The 27,991-nt window shown below is 33.4% G+C and overlaps 1 protein-coding gene and 1 non-coding gene across 2 annotated transcripts in view; one reads left to right on the top strand and one right to left on the bottom strand.

Annotated features, from left to right (window-relative positions):
• The window catches only part of ADAMTS20 (ADAM metallopeptidase with thrombospondin type 1 motif 20), a 185,210-nt gene that overhangs the window by 90,851 nt on the left and 66,368 nt on the right, over positions 1–27,991 (top strand). The window contains exons 19-28 of the mRNA XM_077170618.1: positions 8,075–8,201; positions 9,303–9,513; positions 9,657–9,821; positions 10,349–10,513; positions 11,353–11,472; positions 12,096–12,203; positions 13,011–13,175; positions 13,286–13,576; positions 14,322–14,483; positions 16,577–16,753. Coding sequence (XP_077026733.1) covers positions 8,075–8,201; positions 9,303–9,513; positions 9,657–9,821; positions 10,349–10,513; positions 11,353–11,472; positions 12,096–12,203; positions 13,011–13,175; positions 13,286–13,576; positions 14,322–14,483; positions 16,577–16,753 — 1,691 coding nt within the window. The remainder of the gene's footprint in view (positions 1–8,074; positions 8,202–9,302; positions 9,514–9,656; positions 9,822–10,348; positions 10,514–11,352; positions 11,473–12,095; positions 12,204–13,010; positions 13,176–13,285; positions 13,577–14,321; positions 14,484–16,576; positions 16,754–27,991) is intronic.
• On the bottom strand, positions 16,279–16,384 carry LOC143642984 (U6 spliceosomal RNA). Its single transcript, XR_013156041.1, has one exon. It is a non-coding gene; the product is annotated as a U6 spliceosomal RNA (small nuclear RNA).

Here is a 27,991-nt window from a genome sequence, read left to right as displayed (position 1 = left end):
AGGCAAAATGGCAGAGGAAAATATTATCCAAACAGTAATAACACTAAATGTTAATGGACTGAATTCCCCAATCAAAAGACATAGATTGGCAGAATGGATTAAAAAACAGGATCCTTCTATATGCTGTCTATAGGAAACACATCTTAGACCCAAAGATAAACATAGGTTGAAAGTGAAAGGTTGGGAAAAGATATTTCATGCAAACAACAACCAGAAAATAGCAGGAGTGGCTATACTAATATCCAACAAGTTAGACTTCAAATGTAAAACAGTTAAAAGAGACAAAGAAGGACACTATATACTAATAAATGGAACAATTAAACAAGAAGACATAACAATCATAAATATTTACGCACCGAACCAGAATGCCCCAAAATACGTGAGGAATACACTGCAAACACTGAAAAGGGAAATAGACACAAATACCATAATAGTTGGAGACTTCAATTCCCCACTCTCATCAATGGACAGAACATCTAGACAGAGGATCAATAAAGAAATAGAGAATCTGAATATTACTATAAATGAGCTAGACTTAACAGACATTTATAGGACATTACATCCCACAACAGCAGGATACACCTTTTTCTCAAGTGCTCATGGATCATTCTCAAAGATAGACCATATGCTGGGTCACAAAGCAAGTCTTAACAAATTTAAAAAGATTGAAATCATACACGACACTTTCTCGGATCATAAAGGAATGAAGTTGGAAATCAATAATAGGCAGAATGCCAGAAAATTCACAAATACCTGGAGGCTCAACAACACACTCTTAAACAACGAGTGGGTCAAGGAAGAAATTGCAAGAGAAATTAGTAAATACCTAGAGGCAAATGAAAATGAAAACACAACATATCAAAACTTATGGGACGCAGCAAAGGCAGTGCTAAGAGGGAAATTTATTGCCCTAAATGCCTATATCAGAAAAGAAGAAAAGGCAAAAATGCAGGAATTAACTGTCCACTTGGAAGAACTGGAGAAAGAACAGCAAACTAATCCCAAAGCAAGCAAAAGGAAAGAAATAACAAAGATCAGAGCAGAAATAAATGAAATTGAAAATATGAAAACAGTAGAGAAAATCAATAAGACCAGAAGTTGGTTCTATGAGAAAATCAATAAGATTGATGGGCCCTTATCAAGATTGACAAAAAGAAGAAGAGAGAGGATGCAAATAAATAAGATCAGAAATGGAAGAGGAGACATAACTACTGACCTCACAGAAATAAAGGAGGTAATAACAGGATACTATGAACAACTTTACGCTAATAAATACAACAATTTAGAGGAAATGGACGGGTTCCTGGAAAGACATGAACAACCAACTTTGACTCAAGAAGACATAGATGACCTCAACAAACCAATCACAAGTAAAGAAATTGAATTAGTCATTCAAAAGCTTCCTAAAAAGAAAAGTCCAGGACCAGATGGCTTCACATGTGAATTCTACCAAACATTCCAGAAAGAATTAGTACCAATTCTCTTCAAACTCTTCAAAAAAATTGAAGTGGAGGGAAAACTACCTAATTCATTCTATGAAGCCAACATCACCCTCATACCAAAACCAGGCAAAGATATTACAAAAAAAGAAAACTACAGACCAATCTCTCTAATGAATACAGATGCAAAAATCCTCAATAAAATTCTAGCAAATTGTATCTAACAACACATTAAAAGAATTATACATCATGACCAAGTAGGATTCATCCCAGGTATGCAAGGATGGTTCAACATAAGAAAATCAATTAATGTAATACACCATATCAACAAATCAAAGCAGAAGAATCACATGATCATCTCAATTGATGCAGAGAAGGCATTCGACAAGATTCAACATCCTTTCCTGTTGAAAACACTTCAAAAGATAGGAATACAAGGGAACTTCCTTAAAATGATAGAGGGAATATATGAAAAACCCACAGCTAATATCATCCTCAATGGGGAAAAATTGAAAACTTTCCCCCTAAGATCAGGAACAAGACAAGGATGTCCACTATCACCACTATTATTCAACATTGTGTTGGAGGTTCTAGCCAGAGCAATTAGACAAGAAAAAGAAACACAAGGCATCAAAATTGGAAAGGAAGAAGTAAAACTATCACTGTTTGCAGACGATATGACACTATACGTCGAAAACCTGGAAAAATCCACAACAAAACTACTAGAGCTAATAAATGAGTACAGCAAAGTAGCAGGTTACAAGATCAACATTCAAAAATCTGTAGCATTTCTATACACTAGTAATGAATAAGCTGAGGGGGAAATCAAGAAACGAATCCCATTTACAATTGCAACTAAAAGAATAAAATACCTAGGAATAAATTTAACTAAAGAGACAAAAAACCTATATAAAGAAAACTACAAAAAACTGTTAAAAGAAATCACAGAAGACCTAAATAGATGGAAGGGCATACCGTGTTCATGGATTGGAAGACTAAATATAGTTAAGATGTCAATCCTACCTAAATTGATTTACAGATTCAATGCAATACCAATCAAAATCCCAACAACTTATTTTTCAGAAATAGAAAAACCAATAAGCAAATTTATCTGGAAGGGCAGGGTGCCCCGAATTGCTAAAAACATCTTGAGGAAAAAAAACGAAGCTGGAGGTCTCGCGCTGCCTGACTTTAAGGCATATTATGAAGCCACAGTGGTCAAAACAGCATGGTATTGGCATAAAGATAGATATATCGACCAATGGAATCGAATAGAGTGCTCAGATATAGACCCTCTCATCTATGGACATTTGATCTTTGATAAGGCAGTCAAGCCAACTCACCTGGGACAGAGCAGTCTCTTCAATAAATGGTGCCTAGAGAACTGGATATCCATATGCAAAAGAATGAAAGAAGACCCATCTCTCACACCCTATACAAAAGTTAACTCAAAATGGATCAAAGATCTAAACATTAGGTCTAAGACCATAAAACAGTTAGAGGAAAATGTTGGGAGATATCTTATGGATCTTACAACTGGAGGCGGTTTTATGGACCTTAAACCTAAAGCAAGAGCACTGAAGAAGGAAATAAATAAATGGGAACTCCTCAAAATTAAACACTTTTGTGCATCAAAGAACTTCATCAAGAAAGTAGAAAGACAGCCTTCACAATGGGAGACAATATTTGGAAATGACATATCAGATAAAGGTCTAGTATCCAGAATTTATAAAGAGATTGTTCATCTCAACAACAAAAAGACAGCCAACCCAATTACAAAATGGGAAAAAGACTTGAACAGACACCTCTCAGAAGAGGAAATACAGATGGCCAAGAGGCACATGAAGAGATGCTCAATGTCCCTGGCCATTAGAGAAATGCAAATCAAAACCACAATGAGATATCATCTCACACCCACCAGAATGGCCATTATCAACAAAACAGAAAATGACAAGTGCTGGAGAGGATGCGGAGAAAGAGGCACACTTATCCACTGTTGGTGGGAATGTCAAAGGGTGCAACCACTGTGGAAGGCAGTTTGACGGTTCCTCAAAAGGCTGAATATAGAATTGCCATACGACCCAGCAATACCATTGCTAGGTATCTACTCAAAGGACTTAAGGGCAAAGACACAAACGGACATTTGCACACCAATGTTTATAGCAGCATTATTTACAATTGCAAAGAGATGGAAACAGCCAAAATGTCCATCAACAGACGAGTGGCTAAACAAACTGTGGTATATACATACGATGGAATATTATGCAGCTTTAAGACAAGATAAACTTATGAACCATGTAATAACATGGATGGACCTAGAGAGTATTATGCTGAGTGAATCCAGCCAAAAACTAAAGGACAAATACTGTATGGTCCCACTGATGTGAACGGACATTCGAGAATAAACTTGAAATATGTCTTTGGTAACAGAGTTCAGCAGGAGTTAGAAACAGGGTAAGACAATGGGTAATTGAAGCTGAAGGGATACAGACTGTGCAACAGGACTAGATACAAAAACTCAAAAATGGACAGCACAATAATACCTAATTGTAAAGTAATCATGTTAAAACACTGAATGAAGCTGCATCTGAGCTATAGGTTTTTGTTTTGTTTTGTTTTGTTTTGATTTTACTATTATTACTTTTATTTTTTTCTCTGTATTAACATTCTATATCTTTTTCGGTTATGTTGCTAGTTCTTCTAAACCAATGCAAATGTACTAAGAAATGATGATCATGCATCTATGTGATGATGTTAAGAATTAATGATTGCATATGTAGAATGGTATGATCTCTAAATGTTGGGTTAATTTCTTTTTTTCCGTTAATTAAAAAAAAAAAAAAAAAAGAGAAGGGATAATTGGAGCTGAAGGGATACAGACTGTACAACGGGACTGGATATATAAACTCAGAAATGGACAGCACAATACTACCCAATTGTAATGCAATTATGTTAAAACACTGAATGAAGCTGCATGTGAGGTATAGGTTTTTTTGTTTTTGTTTTTTTTGTTTTTTTTTCTTTCTATTATTGTTTTAATTCTTATTCTGTTGTCTTTTTATTTCTTTTTCTAAATTGATGCAAATGTACTAAGAAATGATGAATATGCAACTATGTGATGTTATTAAGAATTACTGATTGTACATGTAGATTGGAATGATTTCTAATTGTTTTGTTAATTCTTTTTTTAATTAATAAAAAAAAAAAAAAAAAAAAAAAAAACTGACCTCAAGTTTCCAGAGGAGCTGTCGCATCCCTTTCAGGAAAAGGCACAGACTTGATCTCAGGGTTAGGGCAGTGGAGCCTGGATGGAGCAGGGGCTCCTGTTACTATTTGGGTAGTTTCTTGGTTGGAGGGATGATGCGAGGCAGGCTTGGGTAAATGCTAGAGGTAGGAAAAAGAGCTGTGGTAACACAGAACACAGAAGAAGGAGGAATTCATTGTGACAGAAAGACTTAGATATGTTTCACAGAGAGGATTAGGGTTTTAGGAGCTGAGATCAGCATTTCAGCATTGAAAGGGTATGCTGATCTATGGCAGTGCACTGGGGACCTAGAAGAACAGAAATCTAAATAAAGGGCAAATGAAGGAGCATTTAAAAAGTCTGTGAATACGAGTAAAAATTAACAGGATCCAAAGTGGAAGATCGGACAAGACAGGGTGAGATAGTTTGTGAGTCCAGACCAAGAGCGTTCTCTTCAATAAGCATACACAGGGAAAGGAACATTGAAATTAATTTTATTGCCACATAGTGTACTGTGATTATATTCCTTTTTTTCCCATACAGCTTTTTGTTTTCTTTAAATTTCCTCAGTTTCATTGTTCACTTGTTTTCCTGTGTTAAAGTTATTAGTCCCCAAACTTTATCAGAACTATGAATTTTGTCTTATGTTCTCAAACATATTATTTAATATATCAGTTTCACTTTTTCTTGGAAACGTTGCCTCTGTGGCCCTCTTTTCTCTTGCTCTTATTTATTCGTGTTGCTTTCCAGGCCAACTATAAGACTGTGATTTCCAGAATCCCTGCCATTATCATCCTGAGAGTTCCCTTTGCCTTTCCTCTGAGTTGGAGTCCTTGTTTTCTGAATGCCTCAAATTACTCTTCTTTTTAGGCACTTCCCCATTGGATGTGGTGAAAAGAAAGTAGTGTTTTGAGTCTTCTCATTTCTGAAAATGGCATTAGGTTCTCAAAATTGGTTGATAATTTAGCTAATATAAAAGTCGAAAATAGAAGGCACTTTCCATTAGAATTTTGAAAGCCTTGTGTTCTGGCTTGCAGGAAATTTTGATTTCCTGTGCTTGTGAATATTTTTTATTCTGGGAGTTTTGTGAGTTTTCTCTTTAATTCTGGCGTGAAATGTCAGGATAATGCTCCTTGATGTGAGTGCTTTCTTCATTTATTTTCTTAGGTACTTTGGATGCCATACCAATTTAGAAACTTGATACCCTGTTTTGAGAAATTTTATGAAATTGTTTATTTGATAATTTCCTCACATTAATTTTTCTGTTCTAATTTCTTCTTCCCATTTACAATGTTCTCTTATGATTTTCCTTTTTGTAATATCTTCCTTTTTTATTGGATGCAATATCATATATTTTTTCTCTGAGTTTATTAATCAATCTTTACATTTTCTTCTGCTCTCTAAATTTTATGTGTTTTATATGAATGAATTCTGTTTTTCCCTTTCTATTTTGACCTATTTTGTGTAAGACGCTTTCCTAAAATATCTGCTCATCCTTTGCTGTTTGTTCATAATGAAAAAGTATCAAAATTCTGAGTGAAACTCCTGTGGAGGGCAGTTAACTATGGTCTGCCTTATAGAGGAATTGAGCCATTAAATAGCCCTTTCACATGTCTTTGGGGAAGATCCCCACATATCATTGTCAATTGATCTTTTCTCTTGGGCTGAATTCTTCTGTCTTTGGATGGGCATTGAAGAGACTGGGCACCATATAAGCTGGTTTGGAGCTAGAGGGACACGGAGAGCTGAGCGGGCTGGGATCTCATCTTTCTGTAAGAAGACTTGCTTCAACACCTTAATTTCAGTGCAGTGCTTGCCAGCTTTGCTCAGCTGTGCCTTATGCGTTCAGGTTCAGCTTTTCCACAGGTGTGCCGTCCAGAGTGGTGGCCACTAGTCCATGTGGCTAGTCCATTGAAATGTGCTATAATGTGAGATACACATTAGATTTTGAAGACTCATTATAAAAAAGGAATGTAATATATCTCAAGAATCTTATACTACTCTCAGTTTGAAATTTCTGGTTAAAGGTAAATGTTAATTTCATCTGTATTATTTTAATTTTTAATGAGGTTACTAGAAAATTTTAAATTATATAGGTGGCTCACATTCTCTTTTTCTTGTACAGCAGTGCTGCTCTCTAATAGAAGGTATGGCGCCTAACCACTATCCATAAATACTTTTCAACCAATTCTCTATTTTTTCAGTCTTACACCCTCACACATTCACCCCTTCAGAGAAACCCTGGTATTTTTCTTGAACTTGGTGATTCCTGGGCTTTTCTTGGATTCTATGGCATGAATGGTGTTTCTTATTCATTTTTCCCCTACAGAGGCTTAGGTTTCAGCTTCCTTGGCTCTGTTAAGAAGTTAACTTCCGTTCCCTTTTCATATTCAAAATAGCCTTTTCTTGCCTACTGTGCTTCTTTTCTATTCTCTTTGTTCTTTCAGGTTTGTTCCTTTTCAAAATTCCTTAGGGTTATTTCAAAGGGTTTTTAGGAAGAAGTAGTGAAGTAGTGATAAACATATATATTCCTATTTAGTAAATTGGAAGTAGAAAGGCGAACTTTGATAAAACTGAATTTTAATCATGTCACCAACTTAAACTCTTTCCTATCTCCTTATTGCTGAAAGTGTAAAAAAGATACTTTGATCTTTTGTAACCATTTATCTTAGTTTGCTTTTGCTGTGGTTTTGCTTAAGAATATAATGGTTTAGAACAAAGATTAATTTCTCTCTCATACCATGTGTTGGCTGCTAATTGGCTATGCTTCTACTCCAATTTGGCATCTGTGTCCGTGTCTTTTTCATTCGTGGCTCCAGGCTAAAAGTTCCCCAGTCTGGAAAATGTTGTTCTGATGGCGGAGATAGAAGGGAAAGAGAGCTGGCAGAAGCGTGTACAGGTTTTTAAAGCTTCTGCTTGGAACTGGAGTAGGTCACATTTCCTTGTATTCTGTTGGCCTCAACTTCTTTCCACTGGAGGTTACTGTTACATTGTAGCAAGTGGGGATGTGTGATTCTCTTACCCAGAAAGAGGAGACAAATGATGAGAAACAAAAATACAGCATATGGTATAGCATTAGCATCATCCCTGGCTTCCCCTCACTTATCTACTTACAACACTCCATCCAGTTATAATGAATTTCTTTCTATTCAGTGATTTTCCTAATGCCTGTTCACTAAGCAAACTCCTCAGTTTTAAGGATTCAGCCTAGACATTACTTTTTATGGAAAGTCATTCCTGACCAAATTGATATGCTAGTATATCCTGTATGCCTTGTTGGAATTTTTTGTTTGCTTAGCTGAATCCTTCAGGCTGTTACTAATCTAAATAATTATGGAACTCCTACTTATTTTAAAATTTTACCTTTGATTTTCAATTGTCTTTGGACAAGGTCTTCATAGAAGAAAAATTACCTGCATTCGTAAGAGCGATAGTATGGTAGTGTCTGATCAAAGATGTGACCACTTACCTCTTCCATTGTTTGTGACTGAGAGGTGCAATACAGACTGTGAACTAAGGTAAAAGATGAATAATATTAAGCAATGTATAATGTAACCATATTAAAATGAGTGAGATAATTGTGATAACATATAAAATAACATTGTCTGGCACAAAACAGACATTTAATTAATACCTGTCGCCTGCCCCTGCCATTATAAAATTTCAGACTCACTACCTTATGTTGAAACTCAGTAAATTGGCTTGCATTTTTATTCATAGTTTTATTGCATAGCAGTATATGGGCCTCAAAATTTTGTATAAGAGATGGAAGTAAATTTGTCAGTAAAATAAATATAGGCACATTCTTATATGAAAACCCATGGTTTAAAGATCTGAATTAATATATTTTGCAGAATGATTCTATGATTCCCATTGAACTCAAGAACCAATAAAAGCATAAATTTTAAGGATCAGAGAATCAGTAGGTTTATATCTCTATCTTATCATTTTTTTTATCAATTAAATATTGAGAAATATGATCCCAGGTCATTTTTGGGGAATTTGTGCTTCTAACCTAAATGTCTTATTACTTGATATTTTGTAACTAATCTTTGAGTGACACCAAGTATAATAACCCCAACTTTCACACTGCAGCAGGTGACATTTACCATTCAGGGACAGCCAGGACTTCTTTTACTCAGTAAAGAGGAGAATTGCATAGGGATAGTCTCAAATATGCCAGTAAGTTTTTGGGTAATCTTGGTCTTGCACAACTGATTTGAAAGCTTGGGGAATCTTAGGGTTCCTTGGATGCACCTCCAAAACTGCCAAGATGAGGAGGTAGGTGTGGTGCTCCTCCCTGGCTCCAGCCTCAACCGGATAAGCTCCATGTTTATAAACCTTGGGGGCAAGTAAGGTTTTTTATTTGGGAAGAAAAGATTTCTGATGAAAAAAAGTCAAGTTTTATACCATTGGAATGGACAACCTCTCTGGGCCTTATTTTCTCATCTATTAAATGAGAAGTCTAATAACTTTTCATTTCTAAATCAGTGATGTATCTACTATATGAGGTGACTTGTGTATCAGATATTTTTATTGGTTCATATGTATTGGACTTTCTGAATGCATTTGTCAATTGGCACACTTCCTATGTCTTTTATAACATCTTAATTTTCTAGGTGGCACATCGTAGGCAAAAGTGAATGTTCATCCCACTGTGGTCAAGGTTATAGGTCCTTGGATGTGCACTGCATGAAGTATTCCATTCATAAAGGACGGACTGTCCCAGTAGACAACCACTACTGTGGTGACCAACTGAAACCTCCTATGCGAGAGCCCTGCCGTGGCGACTGTGTCTTAGCCAGATGGCGCTACTCAGAATGGTCCCAGGTATACATAAAAATTGTTGCTTAAGAAAAGTTGCCATTTTTTTCTAATTTAATATTCATGTTATTGAATATATATTTTTGTTAAAAATTTGATAATTTTCCATTTGCTGTTTTTTTGTGTCACTGCTTTTTCTTTTCAATCAGTGTTCTAGGAGTTGTGGAGGAGGAGAAAGGTCTCGAGAATCTTATTGTACCGATAACTTTGGCCATCATCTTGCTGACAGAGAATGCCAAGAACTTATCCGAGTGACAACAGAGAATTGCAATGAATTTTCCTGTCCCACTTGGGCTACTAGTGAGTGGAGTGAGGTAACATTAATCATATGAGGCTTAGAGCTGACATAGTGACTATAGGATTGCTTTGCAATCTATGGCTCATATAATTAAAAAATATTTAAATTTATTTTATCATTTCATAAATAATTTTATTGTCAAGGCATTAAAAATTTGGAAATGATTTATCCTTAAACTATTTATAGCATTTAGTTAACTATGGCATTAAATGTTGTTTAATATATAGCCATTTTCATAAGAAAGTCCAAGTGTCTACAGAAGTTATCTGCGATAACATACTTATTCTAAGGTTAGTTTTGCAGCTTGGTTTCCAGAACAAATAACTGTTATCCTAGAGCATTGGTGGCAGAAATTTGTGGTGGCCAGTTTTACCTGGTGAATTTTTCTGGAAGAATGACATATATACGCTTAAGAGTGATGTATATGCTTAGGAGTAGTTTTTCACCTGCATTTTAAGATGCACATTGATTACAGTATCATTTTGTTATATATGTTTGTTGATTAATACTGAAAATAAATAATGATCAGTTGTATTCTTACAGTGTCTTGTCACATGTGGAGAAGGAACAAAGCAGCGGCAGGTGTGGTGTCAACTGAATGAAAATCACTTGAGGGATGGCTTCTGCAATCCAAGTACCAAACCTGAGTCTCTGAGGCCATGTGAGGCTCACAGATGTGCCTCCTGGCAAGTAGGACCATGGGGTTCTGTGAGTAATGACAGAAGACATTTCTGATTTAATCCGTCTTTTCAGAATTGCACAAAGTTCTAGTATATTTACTCCCTCCTTAGTGGATACAGCTAAGTTTGTATTGGTGTACTGAAAAAAATATCCCTCATGTGTAAACACTTATTTGCAAAATTTTGTCAGTGCTACTAATTTTGCTATGGTAAATATTTTAGCTTTGTTTTTTAATCACTGTTGTTAAACAAAATGCTGCAATTCTGTTTTTATCAGGGTTGTCTGAACTGTAAACATTATCATATTCTGCATCTAAATCAAGTGTTTACTTTATTTAAAACAGGCACTGTTTAGAAGTTTGTCAAAACGGACAGCTAGGAAACTACAGGATGAGCAGTGGTCAGGCTGGGTGAGGGCGGGTAGCTTATAATCCTGTGGAGGATGCCACATTTGTTGGGAAACCTCATCACCTTTAACTTCTTCTCTTCCTTCTTTCTGTCTTTGAAGTTTAACATATTAAACAGCAGACATGATAAACCAGGTAGAGATGGAAGAGTATGTAGTTCCCTTCAGTTGTGTAGATGCTGCCTCCAAAACAGCATCTCTGATGATTTACATAACTTTTGAACATCAACAGTAACATAGGATGTTTTGCTAACTTCAACATTTTATTAATATCTGTGTAATAAATTTGAATAAGTATGCATCTTGATGGAGTTAGCTGATTCTATGTCTTTCATCCTGTATTATGTCCTAGTAAAAATATTTAATGGAAGTATATTATTAACTGGCTATTCATTAAGAAAATGAATCTTATGTACTGTGGAAAAATAGTGACTTTGATATAGATTTTTATTCTTTTGCAGTGCACAGCCACATGTGGACATGGGTATCAGATGCGTGCTGTTAAATGTGTCAGTGAGCTATTTAGTGTGGTGCTGGATGATGGAGAGTGCAGTAGAGATGAACACCCAGGTGACAGGCAGGTAAAGGAGATCACTTTGTGGATTATAAACAAAAAAGAGATCTATGATTTGGCAGGATTATAGATGCAGCATTAAAATTATTTCCATATGTATTTTTTCCACTGACACTTATATGCCTTATAAAACATTTGTGTATGTGTGTGTGTGATAAAGAGATGATTGATTATTCTTGGTTTTGCCATCTCTATAGTTAATGATTTTGACTTCCATTGAATCACTCATTTAACCTGTCCATGTCCATTCTTTGAACTGAAAAGAGGAGTAATAACTATTATTGATAATATTATGAACCTTTAAAGGGTGTTGCACTTTTTAAGGTATTGCTCTGTGTTTATCAGAATGTTTCTGTGTAGTGTTACATATGAAAGACGATAGCTTTTACTTTTCATCTCTCATACAGAATGTTCAAACCTTAGGCGTCAGAGTCTTAATGTTCACTACTAGCACTTGACAATGCTTTGTGCTTTTGAAAAATAAAAACCTTTAGATCCTCTATTTGTAATTTTGTAAGTAACTGTTCTTAAATTAGACCTGTGGAAGTAAAAATTAAGTATAGGAATTAATATATGTCAGAGTGATTCATTCATTGATGCATTACAAGATCTATTTTTTATTTTGAACAGGACTGCATAGTTTCACCCTGTTCGGTTATCCCTAAAATTGGGATCACTTCGTTACCTGCTGTTCCCATGGTAAAGACAGCACAATGGCGACATGGTTCTTGGACCCCAGTAAGTGAATTCCTTAGAGGCATGCAACATTTCTGTTATGGCAGCTTTTATAGATAAGCAAAATGCTATAGATTTGCAAAATTTGTATGCATTCATTCCCAGATAATTTGTTTATGTGGAAGGGATACAGAGTTTAAAGTCAGATAATTTAATTGCTTAGTCCTGCTCTGTGTTTTAAGAGCTCTATGACTCTGGGCAAGAGATTTAAGTTTTCTGGATCTAATTCTAATCTACAAGATGAGGATGACACTAATAATTCTAATGTCCCAAAGTTGCTGTAAGAATCAGAAGCAATATTAGCCTTTTATCAGCTTTTATTTAAACTACCAACATTTTCAATTTTTTTTTAAACTGACAGTTTTATTATATTTAGAGTATATACTTTGCTTTACTCTTATGTGGAATGCTATTTTAAGCTTCATATATTCTCTGAATATTTTAATTATGGGATTATATCTACTATCTCTGGTAGGTCTTTCAAAGTACTGTAATTTTTAACTATATCTGAAGATCTTCTTACATAAAATGCTTTTCACTCTCTTTGGGCAAATAAATAATTATTATTTCAAAATCTTGGTGCTTTGTTCTTATTATTCCCAGTACCTAATTTGTGAAATTTGTGACTCAACTGATTGGGATGTATACGACTCCTGTTCTAGTGCAGTCAGATTGATGCCAGGTGAAATCATTTATAACTTAAGTTTTTTCAAGTAAGCTAATGGTTTTGAACTTTAAGTGCAGTTATGGGTAGGGGAAGCTGAAGAGGTACTGAGTACTACCTTGGTATAATTTGATTTTCTTCTCAAGTGCTCCGTGTCTTGTGGACGAGGAAATCAAGCCCGCTATGTAAGCTGCCGTGATGCTCATGATGGAATGGCAGATGAATCATACTGTGCCCATTTGCCCAGACCTGCTGAAATATCTGTCTGTTTCAGCCCTTGTGGAGAGTGGCAAGCAGGGAACTGGTCACCAGTAAGTATTCTTATGAGAAAAAAAAGGAAATGAAAACTTTAAATGGAATACTTAAGAAAAATTCCTGTTGTATTTTTTCATTATGAGTATTGGCTAAATTTTTTTACCAGTGCTCAGCATCCTGTGGCAATGGAAAAACTATTCGACACGTTTTATGCATCAGCTACCATCACCCAATTAATGAGAATTACTGTGACCCTGAAGTTCGCCCTTTGATAGAACAAGATTGTAACCTGGCAGCCTGCCCGCCCACGTACAGCCACTTCCCTAGTTCCTCTGAGCGGCCAAGCGATTCTCCAAACAGGAATTTTCCATTAACTCACAAACCAGAAGATAATCAAAATCAGAGGGTCCATCCATCAATAAGAGGAAACCAGTGGAGGACAGGACCATGGGGATCAGTAAGCCGTCTTTATCGTTGTATTGATTCTGTAATTTCGTTATGTTATAGTCTCTTAACAGATATGTATATAACAACATCAAATGCTTTTAATGCTGAATTTATCTGAAGATCGATAATTAAATCCTAAAAGGGTTAAGCAATTTTCCATGCAGATTAGAAATCCCCATAGTACTTATTGAATTGTACACTAATGTAATATTATGATTACAGAACTATGTACTTTAAAACAGTCTGACAGAATTCATTATAATAAAGCAAAAGAAAACCTTTTAAGAGATAAGAATACAAATGTTTTTTAAAAAAAATCAAAACCGTAAGATAGCAATGCAGTAAGCCTGTAAAACCATGATAAACTACAGAAGGTACAATTGTAATTCATATTTTACATGAGATTAATGGTACAGCATAATGACAAACATCAGTGTAAAGTTACGTAACTTAATATCTTCTGGGTTTTATTCCTTCCTAGCGAGACCTTAAAACTTTAATTCTTTTTCCCTAAATGCTTTGGAATAGAGTGAAGGAGTCTTCCCTAATGCAAGAGTGGGAGCCTCACCTCTTAATCAACAAATTCTAATGAAATTCAACTGTTTGGTAGATTTTCTTGATTCAAATTGTGATCACAGTAGGGGAGATTTTAACATAGACTTCGATTTTGATGGAGTTCTGATTTTTTTCTCCTCATGCTGTTTCATGATGTGGTGTCTGCAGTTAATGTGTAATCTGTGTTTTATCCTCACCAGTGCTCCAGCAGCTGTGCTGGAGGTCTTCAGCGTAGAGTTGTGGTCTGCCAGGATGAAAATGGACAAAGTGCCAGTTACTGTAATGCCGCCTCCAAGCCTCCAGAGTCAAAGCACTGTAATTCGGGACCCTGTCCACAGTGGAACTATGGAAGCTGGGGAGAAGTAAGTTATATTTCCTAAATTTGTGGAGATGACCACATCTCTAAGTCCAAAAGTTAAGCACTTCATCCTGTTGCATCCTCTTGGATAACCTTACTTCACTCTACTATGTAGAAAGAGGGTTTTGTTTTTGTTTTTAACTGAATGATTAAAACATTGTTCTTTTCATAAACGTTCAATCTTGGTATGTCATTCATTCATAATAGAAAATGCATTATGTGTATATTTCAAAATGTTTTAATAGAAACTGATATGCTAGTGAAAAGGTCTGTGAACTACTACTGTCTTTCTAAAATTAGTACATTATTGTTTTATTTTCTTAGAAATAGGCCATGTTTAAATTCCATTACTGAGGCATTCATTCCATGAATCTTTCTTTTTCTTTAAGTAAAGTTGTAGTTAATTATTGATGACTTTCTGAATGCCCACACACTCTTCCAGGCATAGGGAATATGGAGATAATTTTTCAAAAGGTCATTATGAGTACTAATTCCGTCTTTTATGCATTTGATGTTTTTCTTGGTGGTTTAGCTATTCTGGACCTTAGTTTTCTTACTCTGAATCTTAAAGTTATTTTTTTCTATTACTCTAAGAAAGAATAAGAAATGATATTTATATTGGCTTTGGATGATGGATAAAATAAACCACCTAATTTAATTAGTCAATAATTGTTCCTTGCATGGAGGTGATGATAGCACAACATTGTAAATGTAATTACCACCACTAAATTACATATTTGCATGTGCTTAGAAGGAGAAATTTTAGTTTGTGTATTTATTAGAATAAAAATTTAAAGGGAAAAAAGCATAAGATTGTACCACACAGTGATCCCTAATGGAATCTGTGGACTGTAGTTATTATTATAATTATGATATTGGTTCATCAATTGTAACAAAGTGACCATACTAATGCAAAGTGTTAATAATAGGGAAACTGTGTGTGTGTTAGAAGAGGTGTATGGGAACTTTGTATTTTTTTAATTATTTTACTGTAAACCTATAACTTCTCTAATAAAAAAAAACCTATAAAATGTTTTAGTACATATTTCTCTTAATAACATACGTAGAAATCATTATTTAAGGATATACTTCTCTAACTAGGTGCTGATAAAGAACAAGAATATTTTAAAATCATAATTTCACTTTTTTTCCAAAATGAAAGTAACTAATTTCTGAGTTTAAGCATGCTCTTTGTGAAAATTTAAATAATATGAAAAAACCTAAAGTGTCAAGCACTTAATTTTTTGTGTGTGTTTTTTTGTTTTTTCTATGCTGTGCTGGGGGGGTCACATTTCAGTCTTTTTCCATGTGGATATCCTGTTATCACAGCACCATTTGTTGAATGTTTGTTTTTGCTTTTTTGTAGTGCATGGGACATGTAGTCCTTTTCTCCTGCCTGGCAGGCGAAAATTCTACCACTGAACTACCCATGCACCAACCCCCCCACTCAAAATATTTTGATATATTTCCTACCAGAAGGTTGTTGTGTGTGGGTTCCAGAAATAGGTTCATATTAAACATGCTGCTTTGCCACGTTCTGGTTCATGTAATATATATTGAATATCTTTATAAATTTAGATTTGTAATTTAAATCTACCTTATGAGCCTTTCATGGCTACTATAGTAATCCATTGATTGGACAGCAGAATTGTGTAGCTCATACTTATTACCTAATTAAATAAATTTTGTTTCTGGCTTAAGCTGTCATCAGTATCTTATAGACCCTTGATATATTGCTCAAAAAGCTTATGATTCTAATTCTCAAAATTTTATCTACTTTTTTTTCTTTCTTTTCTTAAAAAAATATGAAATGCTTCACAAATTGGCGTATCATCCTTGTGCAGGGCCATGCTAATCTTCTTTGTGCCATTCCAATTTTAGTATATGTGCTGCCGAAATGAGCATTGTCTACTCTTTTGAAATCATAGAATTAAAACCTTGTTTATTTTTTCATTGAGGAAAAGGTGTTGAGAATTATGTAGAATTGATAAAATTTTAAATCTAACATTACTAATTATGTATTAAACCAATTTAATAAAGCAAATTATATTTTCTTTAAGGTCACATAATTTTGAATTTTCCCATTCTTGTTTTTAGTGTACACAGACATGTGGAGGTGGGATAAAATCAAGATTCGTAATATGTCAGTTTCCCAATGGCCAAATGTCACAAGAGCAAAACTGTGAAATCTTAAACAAGCCACCTAGTGTGATTCAATGTCATGTGCACGCTTGCCCTGATGATGTTTCATGGCATCGGGGACCATGGAAATCGGTACGATAGTATTCTTACGCTTTTTGTTTTGTTTTGTCTTACTATATCCCTTTGTCTCAATTTCCTCTCTTTATAAATTATGGAATATTTTCATATCTTCTCTAATTATTTTGTAAGCACATCATTGGCCATTTTGGCCTATGCTTTTAAATTTGATAATTTAGAAAAGGAAGCCATTCAATTTCAAGTACTGTAATATATATATATATATATATAATGGTTTTATATGTATTTATTGTTTTTTATGTGCATTTTGAACCTTAGCACTATTCCAATGGAAACATTGCTCCCCATATATCTTTGACTTGCCCTCTAATCAATCAGAAATGTTTTACAATTTACATCTGTATATAATGTTAATACTGTGCATGTAACCAAGGCAAATTACAGCTATGTCTTGTTTTGGTCATAATATAATTTTATGTGGCTTTTGTCTGTCAGTGTCCAATAACTGATCCGATACCAAATAACTGTCCTTAAAACTTTGTTTTTATTGTTGTCAAACATAGTGTTTTGTTTGGAAATGTGAAAATATATTAAAAAGAGATAGAGAAATTTACCTACACAAAGTAAATTATTTATTTACAGTTTATCATGTATGTTATTGAAAAGAATGATTTATATAATAATTTATATGACTATTCATTTCTTCCACTGTGTGGAGTTAACTGTTTTGGGATTATTTTAATATCTGTTTGGTTGTTTTTTGAAGACATAGACAAAATTCCTAAATATTGTCCATGAATGGTTTATTATTTCTAGTCTTCTTCTAATATCCAGGCTTTGAGGCATAATTATATGTAAATTACTTGAAATTAACATTTTGATCACCTTTGATCTTTTAAATTATGAACAGATGGGCTTGCTTCATTCAGGTGAAATAATGGTTTGAGTTTGTAATTTATTTATAATTAATTTTATAAGGGTAAATATTTCTTTATATTTGGAAAATAACGGTAGCTTGGTTTCATAACCAACCCTTGTTGCCTCCACTTGTGTTGATTTTGTCCAAGTCAAACCCTTACCACAAGTTTCAAGTAACGCTATTTGAAGAACAAGTTAAGTTCTGGTTCAGGCTGAAATTCATTTGTTTAATCAAAGTGTGACTGATGATATAGAGCAGCAAAACATTTGAATTCTATAGAAACTCAGAGCAAAATTGCTGCTTCATAGGACCATTACTTTGTGGAAACTGACAAAAACATATTTTGTCATAGGAAACATTTACATGTTTATTTAATAAATGTTTACTGAGCAGATAATATATCCTAGGCACTCTGCTATAGAAATTATTAAAATAATTGTCTTACCCCTATGGGGTTCATAGTCTAATTGGGGAGATTTGAAATACTATAGGAACTCAATATAAAACACCATACATTTTTGTTAACACTGTCTTAGATTAAAAACTCACTTTCTCCTTATATCTGTTAAATTTTCTGTCATTTCATTGGTTTGAGGTTTCAAGCCTAGTTTTTAATAAGGCTATGGATTGCTGTCTTAGAATCTTGCCCCAGTTAAGAACACGAGCTCCTAATAGCTAATTAGAGATTGAATTATACAATGTCATTTGTTTCTCAGAACAAAGATTTTATTTCCTCTACTCATTTATTAATTCATTAATTCACAAAGCTTTAAGCATTTACTTTGTCTCCTACTTTGTGCTAGGTATTGAAGTGCCTAGATTTAAGTGTTTATGAGTCAGATCTTCTCTTTCAGGGGTCAGCACATGGCATCTGGGCCAAATCTGGCCCACTGTGTAGTTTTGTAAATAAGTTTTTCTGAAGCATAGCTGTGCTCGTTTGTTTACCATACTTTATATAGTTAATTTAATTTTATTTTTTTTTGCTTTTGTACTGTAATGGCAGAATTTATTAGTTGCGGTAGAGATTATATCTTGCATAAAGCCTAAAATATTTAATATCTGGCCCTTTACAGAAAAAGTTTGCCAACCTCTGTTCTATTTAATGAACATTATAATGCCTTTTAAATTTTAACATAAAATTTTACCTACAGAATATTAAGATAACAGATATTCTTTTGGGTCAGTTTTAAATTATTTTGGCTCTTTGTTTAGTATTTTAAAACATTTTTAACATTTATCAACCTTCTTTACATATTAATTATGGTATTCCCTCAATGTTTATATACTGTATTGGGATTTATCTATTTGTAATCCAATATATTTTTATCATGCTATTTTTGTATATAAATGATTTTGTAAGTGAGAAACCTCAATGTTTATTAGAGTCCTGTGCATAGGTTACTTTTTCAGTCTCGCAGAAACAAATGACCAAGAAAACAACAATACTTACAAATTACAAAATAGTAAATAAGATGGAAGTACAGAATTATTCCTTGTTTACTACATGTCTGTTCTAAAAGGAGTTCATTGAAGAATTCTGTCTTTGCACTAGTGGAAGAGATATAGTATCTTTTTTTTAATTGAAGATGAAATTTTAAAAATAAAAATAAATTTTTATGTCAGAATTTTTACAAATGTATTTATTTGCTTTTTTCTTCAGATTTTTTTTTATTAAAGAAGTTCTAGGTTTACAGAAAAATCATCCATAAAATGCATTTATTTACTTTTTATATGTTTAAAGTACATATACATCATTTTAGTGCCTGGATTTCTTTTATTATATGAAGAAAATTTGTTCCTTAAATTACTCTTTTATATTAAAAGGGTTTAGGGAGCTGAAGTTACATTGTCAAAACTACATTCAACATTTACCTCTTTCACTGTTGCTACATGTTTGCCAAACTTCAGAATACCTCTTATTAAGATACCAGGTTAATATTCCTTCATTGAAAACCTTAATTTCAACAGATCTGATTCAGTAAGTTAGAAAATTAAGAAAAACTTACACAAATGACATAAAATTTCAGAAACTGTATTTTTCATTTTATAGCAAAATTTAAAAATATGATGGATGTGCTAAATCATTTTAAAATATAGAAAGAACATTATAAGTATGCATTTAGATTTTCTCAGTGTTGTGGGAAATCTTGTGCTGTAATAACTTATAAGCATGATTAAAGAAAGGGCTAAATAAGTCTTAACTATTTCTGTTAATTTAATGACTATAATTTTGTGATTAATCAATGTGAATAATTGTATTTTAACCCCTGTTTATTTGACATGTGTTGTGGCTTTGTGCTTTGCATAATTCATATGTATGTTGTATTTTTATTCCTTGGATCAGTACCTAAAATGTTTTATGTCACTGAACAGATTATGTATTGTAATGAATGCCTCCTTTCTTTTGGGGGTGTTCTTCTTAAATAACAAAGTGTTAATTTCTCTTATTAAACATTTGATGACTAAATAGTGTGTTTTCATGCTTTTGCTTAGTATGTTACTGCTATTCTTCAGATAGTATTTCTATTAGAAACTAACATTGGGATTTTAAAGTATGAAATGTATTGTTTCGCTATCAATTCTTAAATATAGAAAAATTTTACATTTCCTTTCATGTGTTATTAAAAATGAATAAAAATTTATGCTGTAAACAAATTTATTTAGTAAGTTAAAAATAGATGTGTGTATGCCCAAGGTAGTCATTAAAAGGTAAGTAAAAAGTTTTATTTTTTTTCTTTTTACTTAAATATACAGTAAGGGACAATGCACTTAATGTATTAGAAATGTTCTAGCAAATGCTCTTTAAATTTATTTATTTTTCTCTATTTTCTCACTAAGCCACATTTAAGAAACAACTCGTTCTCCAAGAATGTTTTTATTTCCTAAGTAGAATAAAATCATATTTGGAAAGCATAATGCAAATAATATGCAACCCAGTGTGTTCCTGGCATTAGGAAAGTTCAACTGATAAAAAGTGCAGTGTTTTTTTCCTTTTCATTTAAGGATTTTTTAAATCACAAAAATGAGAAAATTGTTTTTGTAGAATGTAAGCTTGCTGCTAAACCCCCCTCTCGATTTTAGTGCTTTCCTCAAAAAATGTTTTTTTTTTTTTAAATTTTAATACCTGCTATAGAATTGGGCAGGAAAACTACATACTATACTAAATCTCTAATGTGATAGAATGGAATGCAGCAAACAGAGGCACTTTCAGAAATGAGCATGTGGTAGAATAGAAGCACACATCCAGTAAATCTGAAACTTGACACTTTTAACAGTTTTGTGTAACAAAACATTGAGGGTCTGTACAAACTGTAGCTCCCACTCAAGGTGAAATTCGCTGAGGAAGAAACTTGTTTCTGCCATCTCTGCTCCCAAGGGCAGCAGCAGCCAGGGAAACAAGGTAATGTGTGGGGAAATGGTTTCAAGAAACGTGTCAATTCTTTATATTGACTTTATAAAGTGGAATGTTCAGTAGAAACATTTATAGTAATTGGTTATGAATTTAAAGTTCAAAAGATACATGTAAGCACTGTAATAGGCTGGAAATCTGTCACAATAATAGACTGGCAATCTATTTTATTTCTGATTTATCAGGGAAACATTTAAATATTAATTAGTATTGAAATAGAATGTTTCCATTTATTATGTTTATTACCATATCCTGTTCATTCTTCCCCAAATCATGAATATCTGTTACGTGTCAGGTAGCACGCTAGTCATTAGAGATAATCGGCGTGATCACTGTGCACAAGGGTTTGCAGTTTTAGTGATGAATGTAGTAAAAATAACAAGATGATCAGAATTCAGGGTGGGATGCCTATTTCATTTTGGCAACAGCCATGTGATTTACAATAGTGAAGACTCAGAACATTTGGATTGTTTTAGAACAATCCAGAAATTAGCAACAAGAATTGTACATGACAACAAAATAAATCTACCAGCATATCAATCCTTCTGAAACCCTAAACTAGTAGGAAACATTCTATCACAACCTGGAAGAGATGAGCAGTGTCCTAAAGACCTACTCTAGAAAAACGGCCTAGAAGCAGTATCCCCCTTCTCAACACACGTATTCTACATGACTGTGTATTTAAGAAATATAGGCATTGATTATGTCAGGGGACTTAGATACTCCAATTTTTTGTTATAAAAATTTTATGTATTGACTTTCAGTAGTGTTTTGAAAAAATAATATTCTAGATCCTAAGTATTCACAACAAACAATTATATTTTCAAGAGTTTATCATATTGCTTGACATTTTCTAGATATTTGATTTCTGATATTTTAATCATAGTATATCTCTATCAGTAAAAATTTTTGAGTATGTAACTTATATGTTTTTCTTCTACATTTATACATAGCAAACATAAAGTAAGTTATAAAATATGTGATTTATAAAACATATTCAAATTAATTTAAAAGGTGTGTAATATTAAATATGTTTTAGTTCCTGAGGGGTAATAGAATTTTTTTTTTTACTGAACTATTGTTTTATTTATTTCCCTGAATATGCTTCATTAGTTTGAAAATCTTGGCTCAACACTACCCAACAGCAATTCAAAAATCTGGTTCTAAATTTAGTTTATTTCAATATATGGTTTCAATCGTTTTCATACCTGAAAAACTTACTTCACAAAATTCCTAACTCCAAAAAGTGAAGTTTATTATTTTATATTAGTAATTGATTTTAAATCCAATATGCCAATTATTAAAAAGTTTTCGTTGAAACCTATCTCACACATTTCCAGTGTCCATAATGTCAATCAGTTCTTGAAAACTACTAGAAGGTGCTAATAGTTTTATATTTTAACAATTAAGTTAAAAAAGTGAAACTTTGCAGGTGATTTAAACAGAATCTTTTATCTCTAAGTTTTCAAAATATCCTTTTATGAGAGTTTTTATAGTTGGCATATTCTTTTGACAACAAAATCACATGCCAGAAACATTTCCAAACATTCAAAATGTTTTCCCTTTAGCAGGAATTTCCAAAAGCATTTATGTTCTCATCCACTGTTAAAAGTCTTCTTAATCTTAAAGGGATATTTATGGGTCTATTTTTTTAATATCTATTAGCTGGTACATCTTATCATTATCATAGAAATATACCCGCCAATTTGGGACAAGCATCTTTTTGTTTAAAAAAAAGAACTATTAATTCATCTCTGAGTCTGGCAGCCCATTTAGTAGTTTGAAGATAACCAGCAAGGCTGTTTGCTTAAAACTAAAATTAAAATGTAATAGGGGGGGCCGCGGTGGCTCAGCGGGCAAAGTGCTTGCCTGCTATGCCGGAGGACCTCGGTTCGATTCCCGGCCCCAGCCCATGTAACAAAAACGGAGAAACAGAATATAATAAAACAAGAAAATGTTTAAAAGATGTTTCCCTTTCTTCCTTCCTTCCTTCCTTCTCTCTGTCTTTCCTTAAAAAAAAAAAAAAAAAAAAAAAAAAAAAAAATTAAAATGTAATAAACCACCACTACCACCACCTGATTGTCTTGCCACTTCTTGGGAAAATGCTTAAGCACTTTGTCTCAGGTTTTTCACGCGTAAAACAGTATATTGAAATATAAATAATAGCATCATATATTTGTGAGAATTAAATGAAATATTGAAACATTCTTGGTAGATTACTTAGTAGACCACTTAGTTAAGTCCTTATTTAATACACACAGAGTTCTGTATAGTTGTTAACTGGTACTGAGTGTTATCCTCTAAGAAAGTGCTGAACTATTTTTAATCTCCCTAGGCTTTTGATGTTTTGTGATTGTGACCCAGGAGAGCTCAGGGGTCTTGGCATTCACTATGGAGGAAATAGTGGCCACCGAATTGCCCCCCAGCTCCATTTTTCCATCGATACATCTATCCACCAATCAATATATTCAAGATTATTGAGATTCCATATATATCAGGCAGTGCATTAAGAATTGTGGACAACCCAAAGTGGATAAGAATAGCATTTCTCAAAGGACCTATGCTCCAGGAAAGATAAAATATACATGCAAATAACTAACACAAGGCAGAGGGAAAAAAACATGCATTCTATTGGAGAAATGTGGAAGGATTAATGGAGGAGAAGACATTGGTCTAAGCCTTAAAGGGTGAGCAGGATTTAAGTAGAGGAGGCACCAGATAGAAAGAACATCGTGAGCAAAATCACAGAGGTCAGAGAAAGTAGTTCAATTTGATATAGATGGTTTGAAAAATAAGAGAAGGCTATAACTTGGAGGCATATCAAAGAGGGTCAATGAGTTCCATATGTAAGAGATTTTTTAAAATTCTAGAGATATAGAAAAATGACAACTTTCTGAGTGGGGATCAGAGCTGTGTTTCAGGAAGATAAATAGATAATCTTCATCATAAACTGTATGCAGCTGGAGAGGGAAGTCTAATAGAAGTCTTTTCTAAAAGCCTAGAAGGTGGTGACTTAGGGATCATGTCACATAATTATGGATTATTCATTCACAGCACTCACATGTTTGTGGGTAGAGTAGAAGAAGCCAGTGGAGGATAGATTGATGGGACTCCTCTTGGCCAAAAGGTGGGATGGCATCTGCAGGTGGGAGGAAAAGATGGGCAGAATTTTAGTGTTAAGAGAAAAAGTTGAGAAAAGTTACAATGGATAATTTTAAAATCAATGAATTTGGTGCTCAAAGAAAGTAAAAAGTTTGGGCAGTCAAGAAGTCAATTCAAGAGCATGAGGATTACTAATTAGTGTTTGGTCCATTTGAGGTTGCACAATATGATTTTGTGTTAGTCTTGCATAAGAAAATATAACCTTGACTTCACCAATAAAATGTAAACTTATGTTTACTGAAATAATTTGAAAAGATATATTATTCTTCACCTCCTGAAGTATTAAATTTGTTCTGGATCTTTTGGATAAAAGCTGTGGTGTTGAGCTGTCTAGGTTTGAATCTAGGCTCCTATTATTCAGCTGAGTGGCCTTTGGCAGCTTACTTAACATTTCTAAGATTTCATTTTTTTTTAGCTAGAATAAAAATAGTAGCTACCTACGAGGTTTTTTTTATGATTAAATGGAGCAATGGGGTAAAGTTGATGGTATAGGGCCTGGTATGGTAAAGGTAAGTGCATATTTCCTTTCCTCAAGGACCTAAAAATCCAAATACTGTAGAATAGGCTAATAACTCACTGAACAGTCTGAAAACAAGATCCCCTTAAGTGAGTTATAAGCTAGATAAAAGAGAAATTTACTTAGACAGGAGTTTAGTTTTTATGTAATAAACTTTAATGAAAGTATAACAAATATCCCCCACAATGCCACATCAAAAAAGTACAGTTCAATGAATTTTCCAAAGTGATGACACCTGTGTAGCCACACCCAAACCAAGCACATCAGCACCCCAGAAATTCCCCACAAGCCCCTTGCAGTCACCATTGTCCCATAAGGTAACCACTCTTCTGACGTCAAATATCATGGATTTGTTTACCTGCTTTTGAACTTTATGTAAATGAAATTAAGGTAATTTATGTTGTGAGAATCACAATAGTATGTTTCTGAGATTCATTCGTGTCATGTGTAATTGTAATTTCTCATGCAATTTAGTATTAATTTCATAAAGAAACTACAATTCATTTATCTGCTGTATCCAGCCTTAGGGGTTGTTTCCAATTTGGGAATTACAAATATTGTTGTTATGAACATTTCTCACATAAGCTTTTTAATAAACATGTACATCCATATGTGTTAGGTAGATGCCTGTTGAATTGCAGGATCTTGGTGTATACTTGTGTTCAGTTTTAGTAACTACCATCAGACAGTGTTCTAAAGTGGCTGTATGAGAATTCCAGTTGCTCCATATGTTTGTCAACACTGGATGCTATCAGACCTTTATATTTTAGTCATCATGGTGGGTGATTAGTGGTATTTGTGGTTTTAATTTCCGTTTCTCTGATGACTAATGAATTTGGGCGCCTTTTCATGTTCATTCCCATGGAGTATCTTCTTTCGTAAAGTACATACTGGAATTTTTTTCCATTGTATTTCCTGCTTTTTCTTACTGACCTGCTAGAATTGTTTTTGTATTTTGGATATGAGTACTTTTGAATATAGATTTTTGAAGAGTATCACCTCTTCATTTCAGTCTTTTACTCTCATTCAGTCTCAATCATAGCCCCTGAGAAGTACTAACAGGAAAAGAGTTTTCCTTTCTTCCCATTAAATAGATAGGAGATTCTAGGAGGAATAAAATGAAAAATATGGAGAAAAGAACAAAACTGATGGCTTGTGTATGTAGGGAAGATTTATTTTTAAATGATTTAAAAGTAACTTTAGAAGGAGAGGAAACTTCCCACTTGACTCTGCTGGTTTAATTAAGAAAAGAACAGTTACCCAACCCTGCCCCAGTTCTTTAAAAAGTTACAAAATCCCTGATTTAAACTTTGAGAATTTCCATTCCATTGAATTTATTCATTCAGTAGGTATCTACAGAGCAGTTGCTGTGTATTAGATAAACTTTGATGTGGAGAATGAAAATACGAGTGAATCAGGTTATAGAAGAATTCATGTTACAGCTGGTTAAAATAAAGATTAAAACGAAAGGAATACATATCTGATTATATGTGCACACCCAGCCATGCATTTTCTCTTGCCTGAGAGTTAAGTTTCATCATTGTTAGATTTTTCAAATGGTTTAAATATCAATTTGATATTTAATAAGGAATTCTACTTCTGGAACTTAGCACCTAATCAAAAGCAGTAGAAACCAGTAGTAAAATTAGATTTTCAGAAAAAGGTTTGTAGAATCAACTTGTGATATTTAATCATAAATATCTATTTAAGCTCACTTTTCTATGGGTTGGGAAATATTTCCACAAATATATATTAATGCTAGGAAAATTCTAAAAATGTTTTTAAAGATAAATTATTTGGAAAGTTTTTAGCTTGTGGTTATGATAAAAAGTCAATTCATTCTTTGGAAAACTTTTATAATTTAAATATCTGGGAACAATTTCAGGATATCATTTAAACAGCTGATGTAATAGTAAAAGAGGCAATATGAAACTGAGACTTATTTGATAATTTTTAAGAACTAAACCATGGAAAATGACCTTTCTACCAAAGGATGCCCCATACTTCAAGTGTACAGAATTTGCCTATTATACCCATAGATATTTTATATCTAAGACTTAAATTATTGTGATTCTTAGAGTACTTTTTGAGCAATCAACAGACGGTTGCTTTTATTTTTATTTTATTTATTTTTTATAGACAAACCAGAACAACATACAAACATGAACGTTCTTAACACACAAACATTCCATACATGATATACAATCAATTACTCACAATATCATCACATAGTTGTATATTCATCACCATGATCATCGTTTAGAACATTTGCGTCACTCTAGAAAAAAACTCATACATACCATATCCCTTACCCCTCCCTCCCATTGACCACTAGTATTTCCATCTACCCAATGTATTTTAACCTTTGTTCCCCTTATATTTTTTTACTAAGCCCCTTACCACTTCCTTTCATTGATCACTAGTATTGCAATCTACTCAATTTATTTTAACATCTGTTCCCCCTATTACTTGTGGTATTTTTTAAATATAATTTTCTCTCTAGTTTTTTTTTTTTGGTGCCATATTTTTAATATTGGGAAAGATTTCCAATTTCCTCTTTCTCATTCTTGTACACAAAATATAAATTATTGCAACAAATTTCTCAACTAAAAGACACACAGCTTTGAGACTTTCTAAGTTTGGAGAACACAACACAACACAGCAGGGCCCACTTCATTTTCAGGAAAGCTGTATAATTGTTATTCCTCTTTTTATTTTTTTAGCTGAAACTCACATATATGAAATGTTTATCTCCAACTCTCATTCTGCTCCCTGAAATAAAAATAAGGCTTCCACAGGACAAATATTTGAAGACAGGTATTTTTCTCTCTCTTCTGTTTTCCTGGTTAAATGTATCCATTTTCTGGCTAAATATGTAAAGATTGCTCAACTGTTTAACCATCCTATCACTTTTGTTATGACTCTCTCAAAATCTAATATCTATAATTTCATTCATCAGCAAAAAAACAGACTAACTGTAAAGAGAATAGCTGTAAAGAATACAGCTGTGAAGAATATTGCCACTTTTGTTATGGATGCTGTACCCAATTGCATCATTTTGCTTTTTAGTAGTTACCCAGTTTTCTTATATTGATCTTGTAGTGTTAAAAACTTATATGTTTAGTATATGATAACAGTTATTAAATCGGATTTTATTTACCCTTAGTAATAGATAATTTTTACGTCCAATTGCAGGACTTTCTATTTTTCCCTGATAGCCTGGATTTATATTTATTTTAATTCTCATATCCAAGTTTTCAATAAGTCTTCCCAACTTTATATAGC

The sequence above is a fragment of the Tamandua tetradactyla genome, chromosome 7 (assembly GCF_023851605.1).
Source record: "Tamandua tetradactyla isolate mTamTet1 chromosome 7, mTamTet1.pri, whole genome shotgun sequence".
Lineage (NCBI taxonomy): Eukaryota > Metazoa > Chordata > Mammalia > Pilosa > Myrmecophagidae > Tamandua > Tamandua tetradactyla.
Note: the sequence above shows the minus strand (reverse complement) of the source record. Positions and strands in the feature narration are given on the sequence as shown.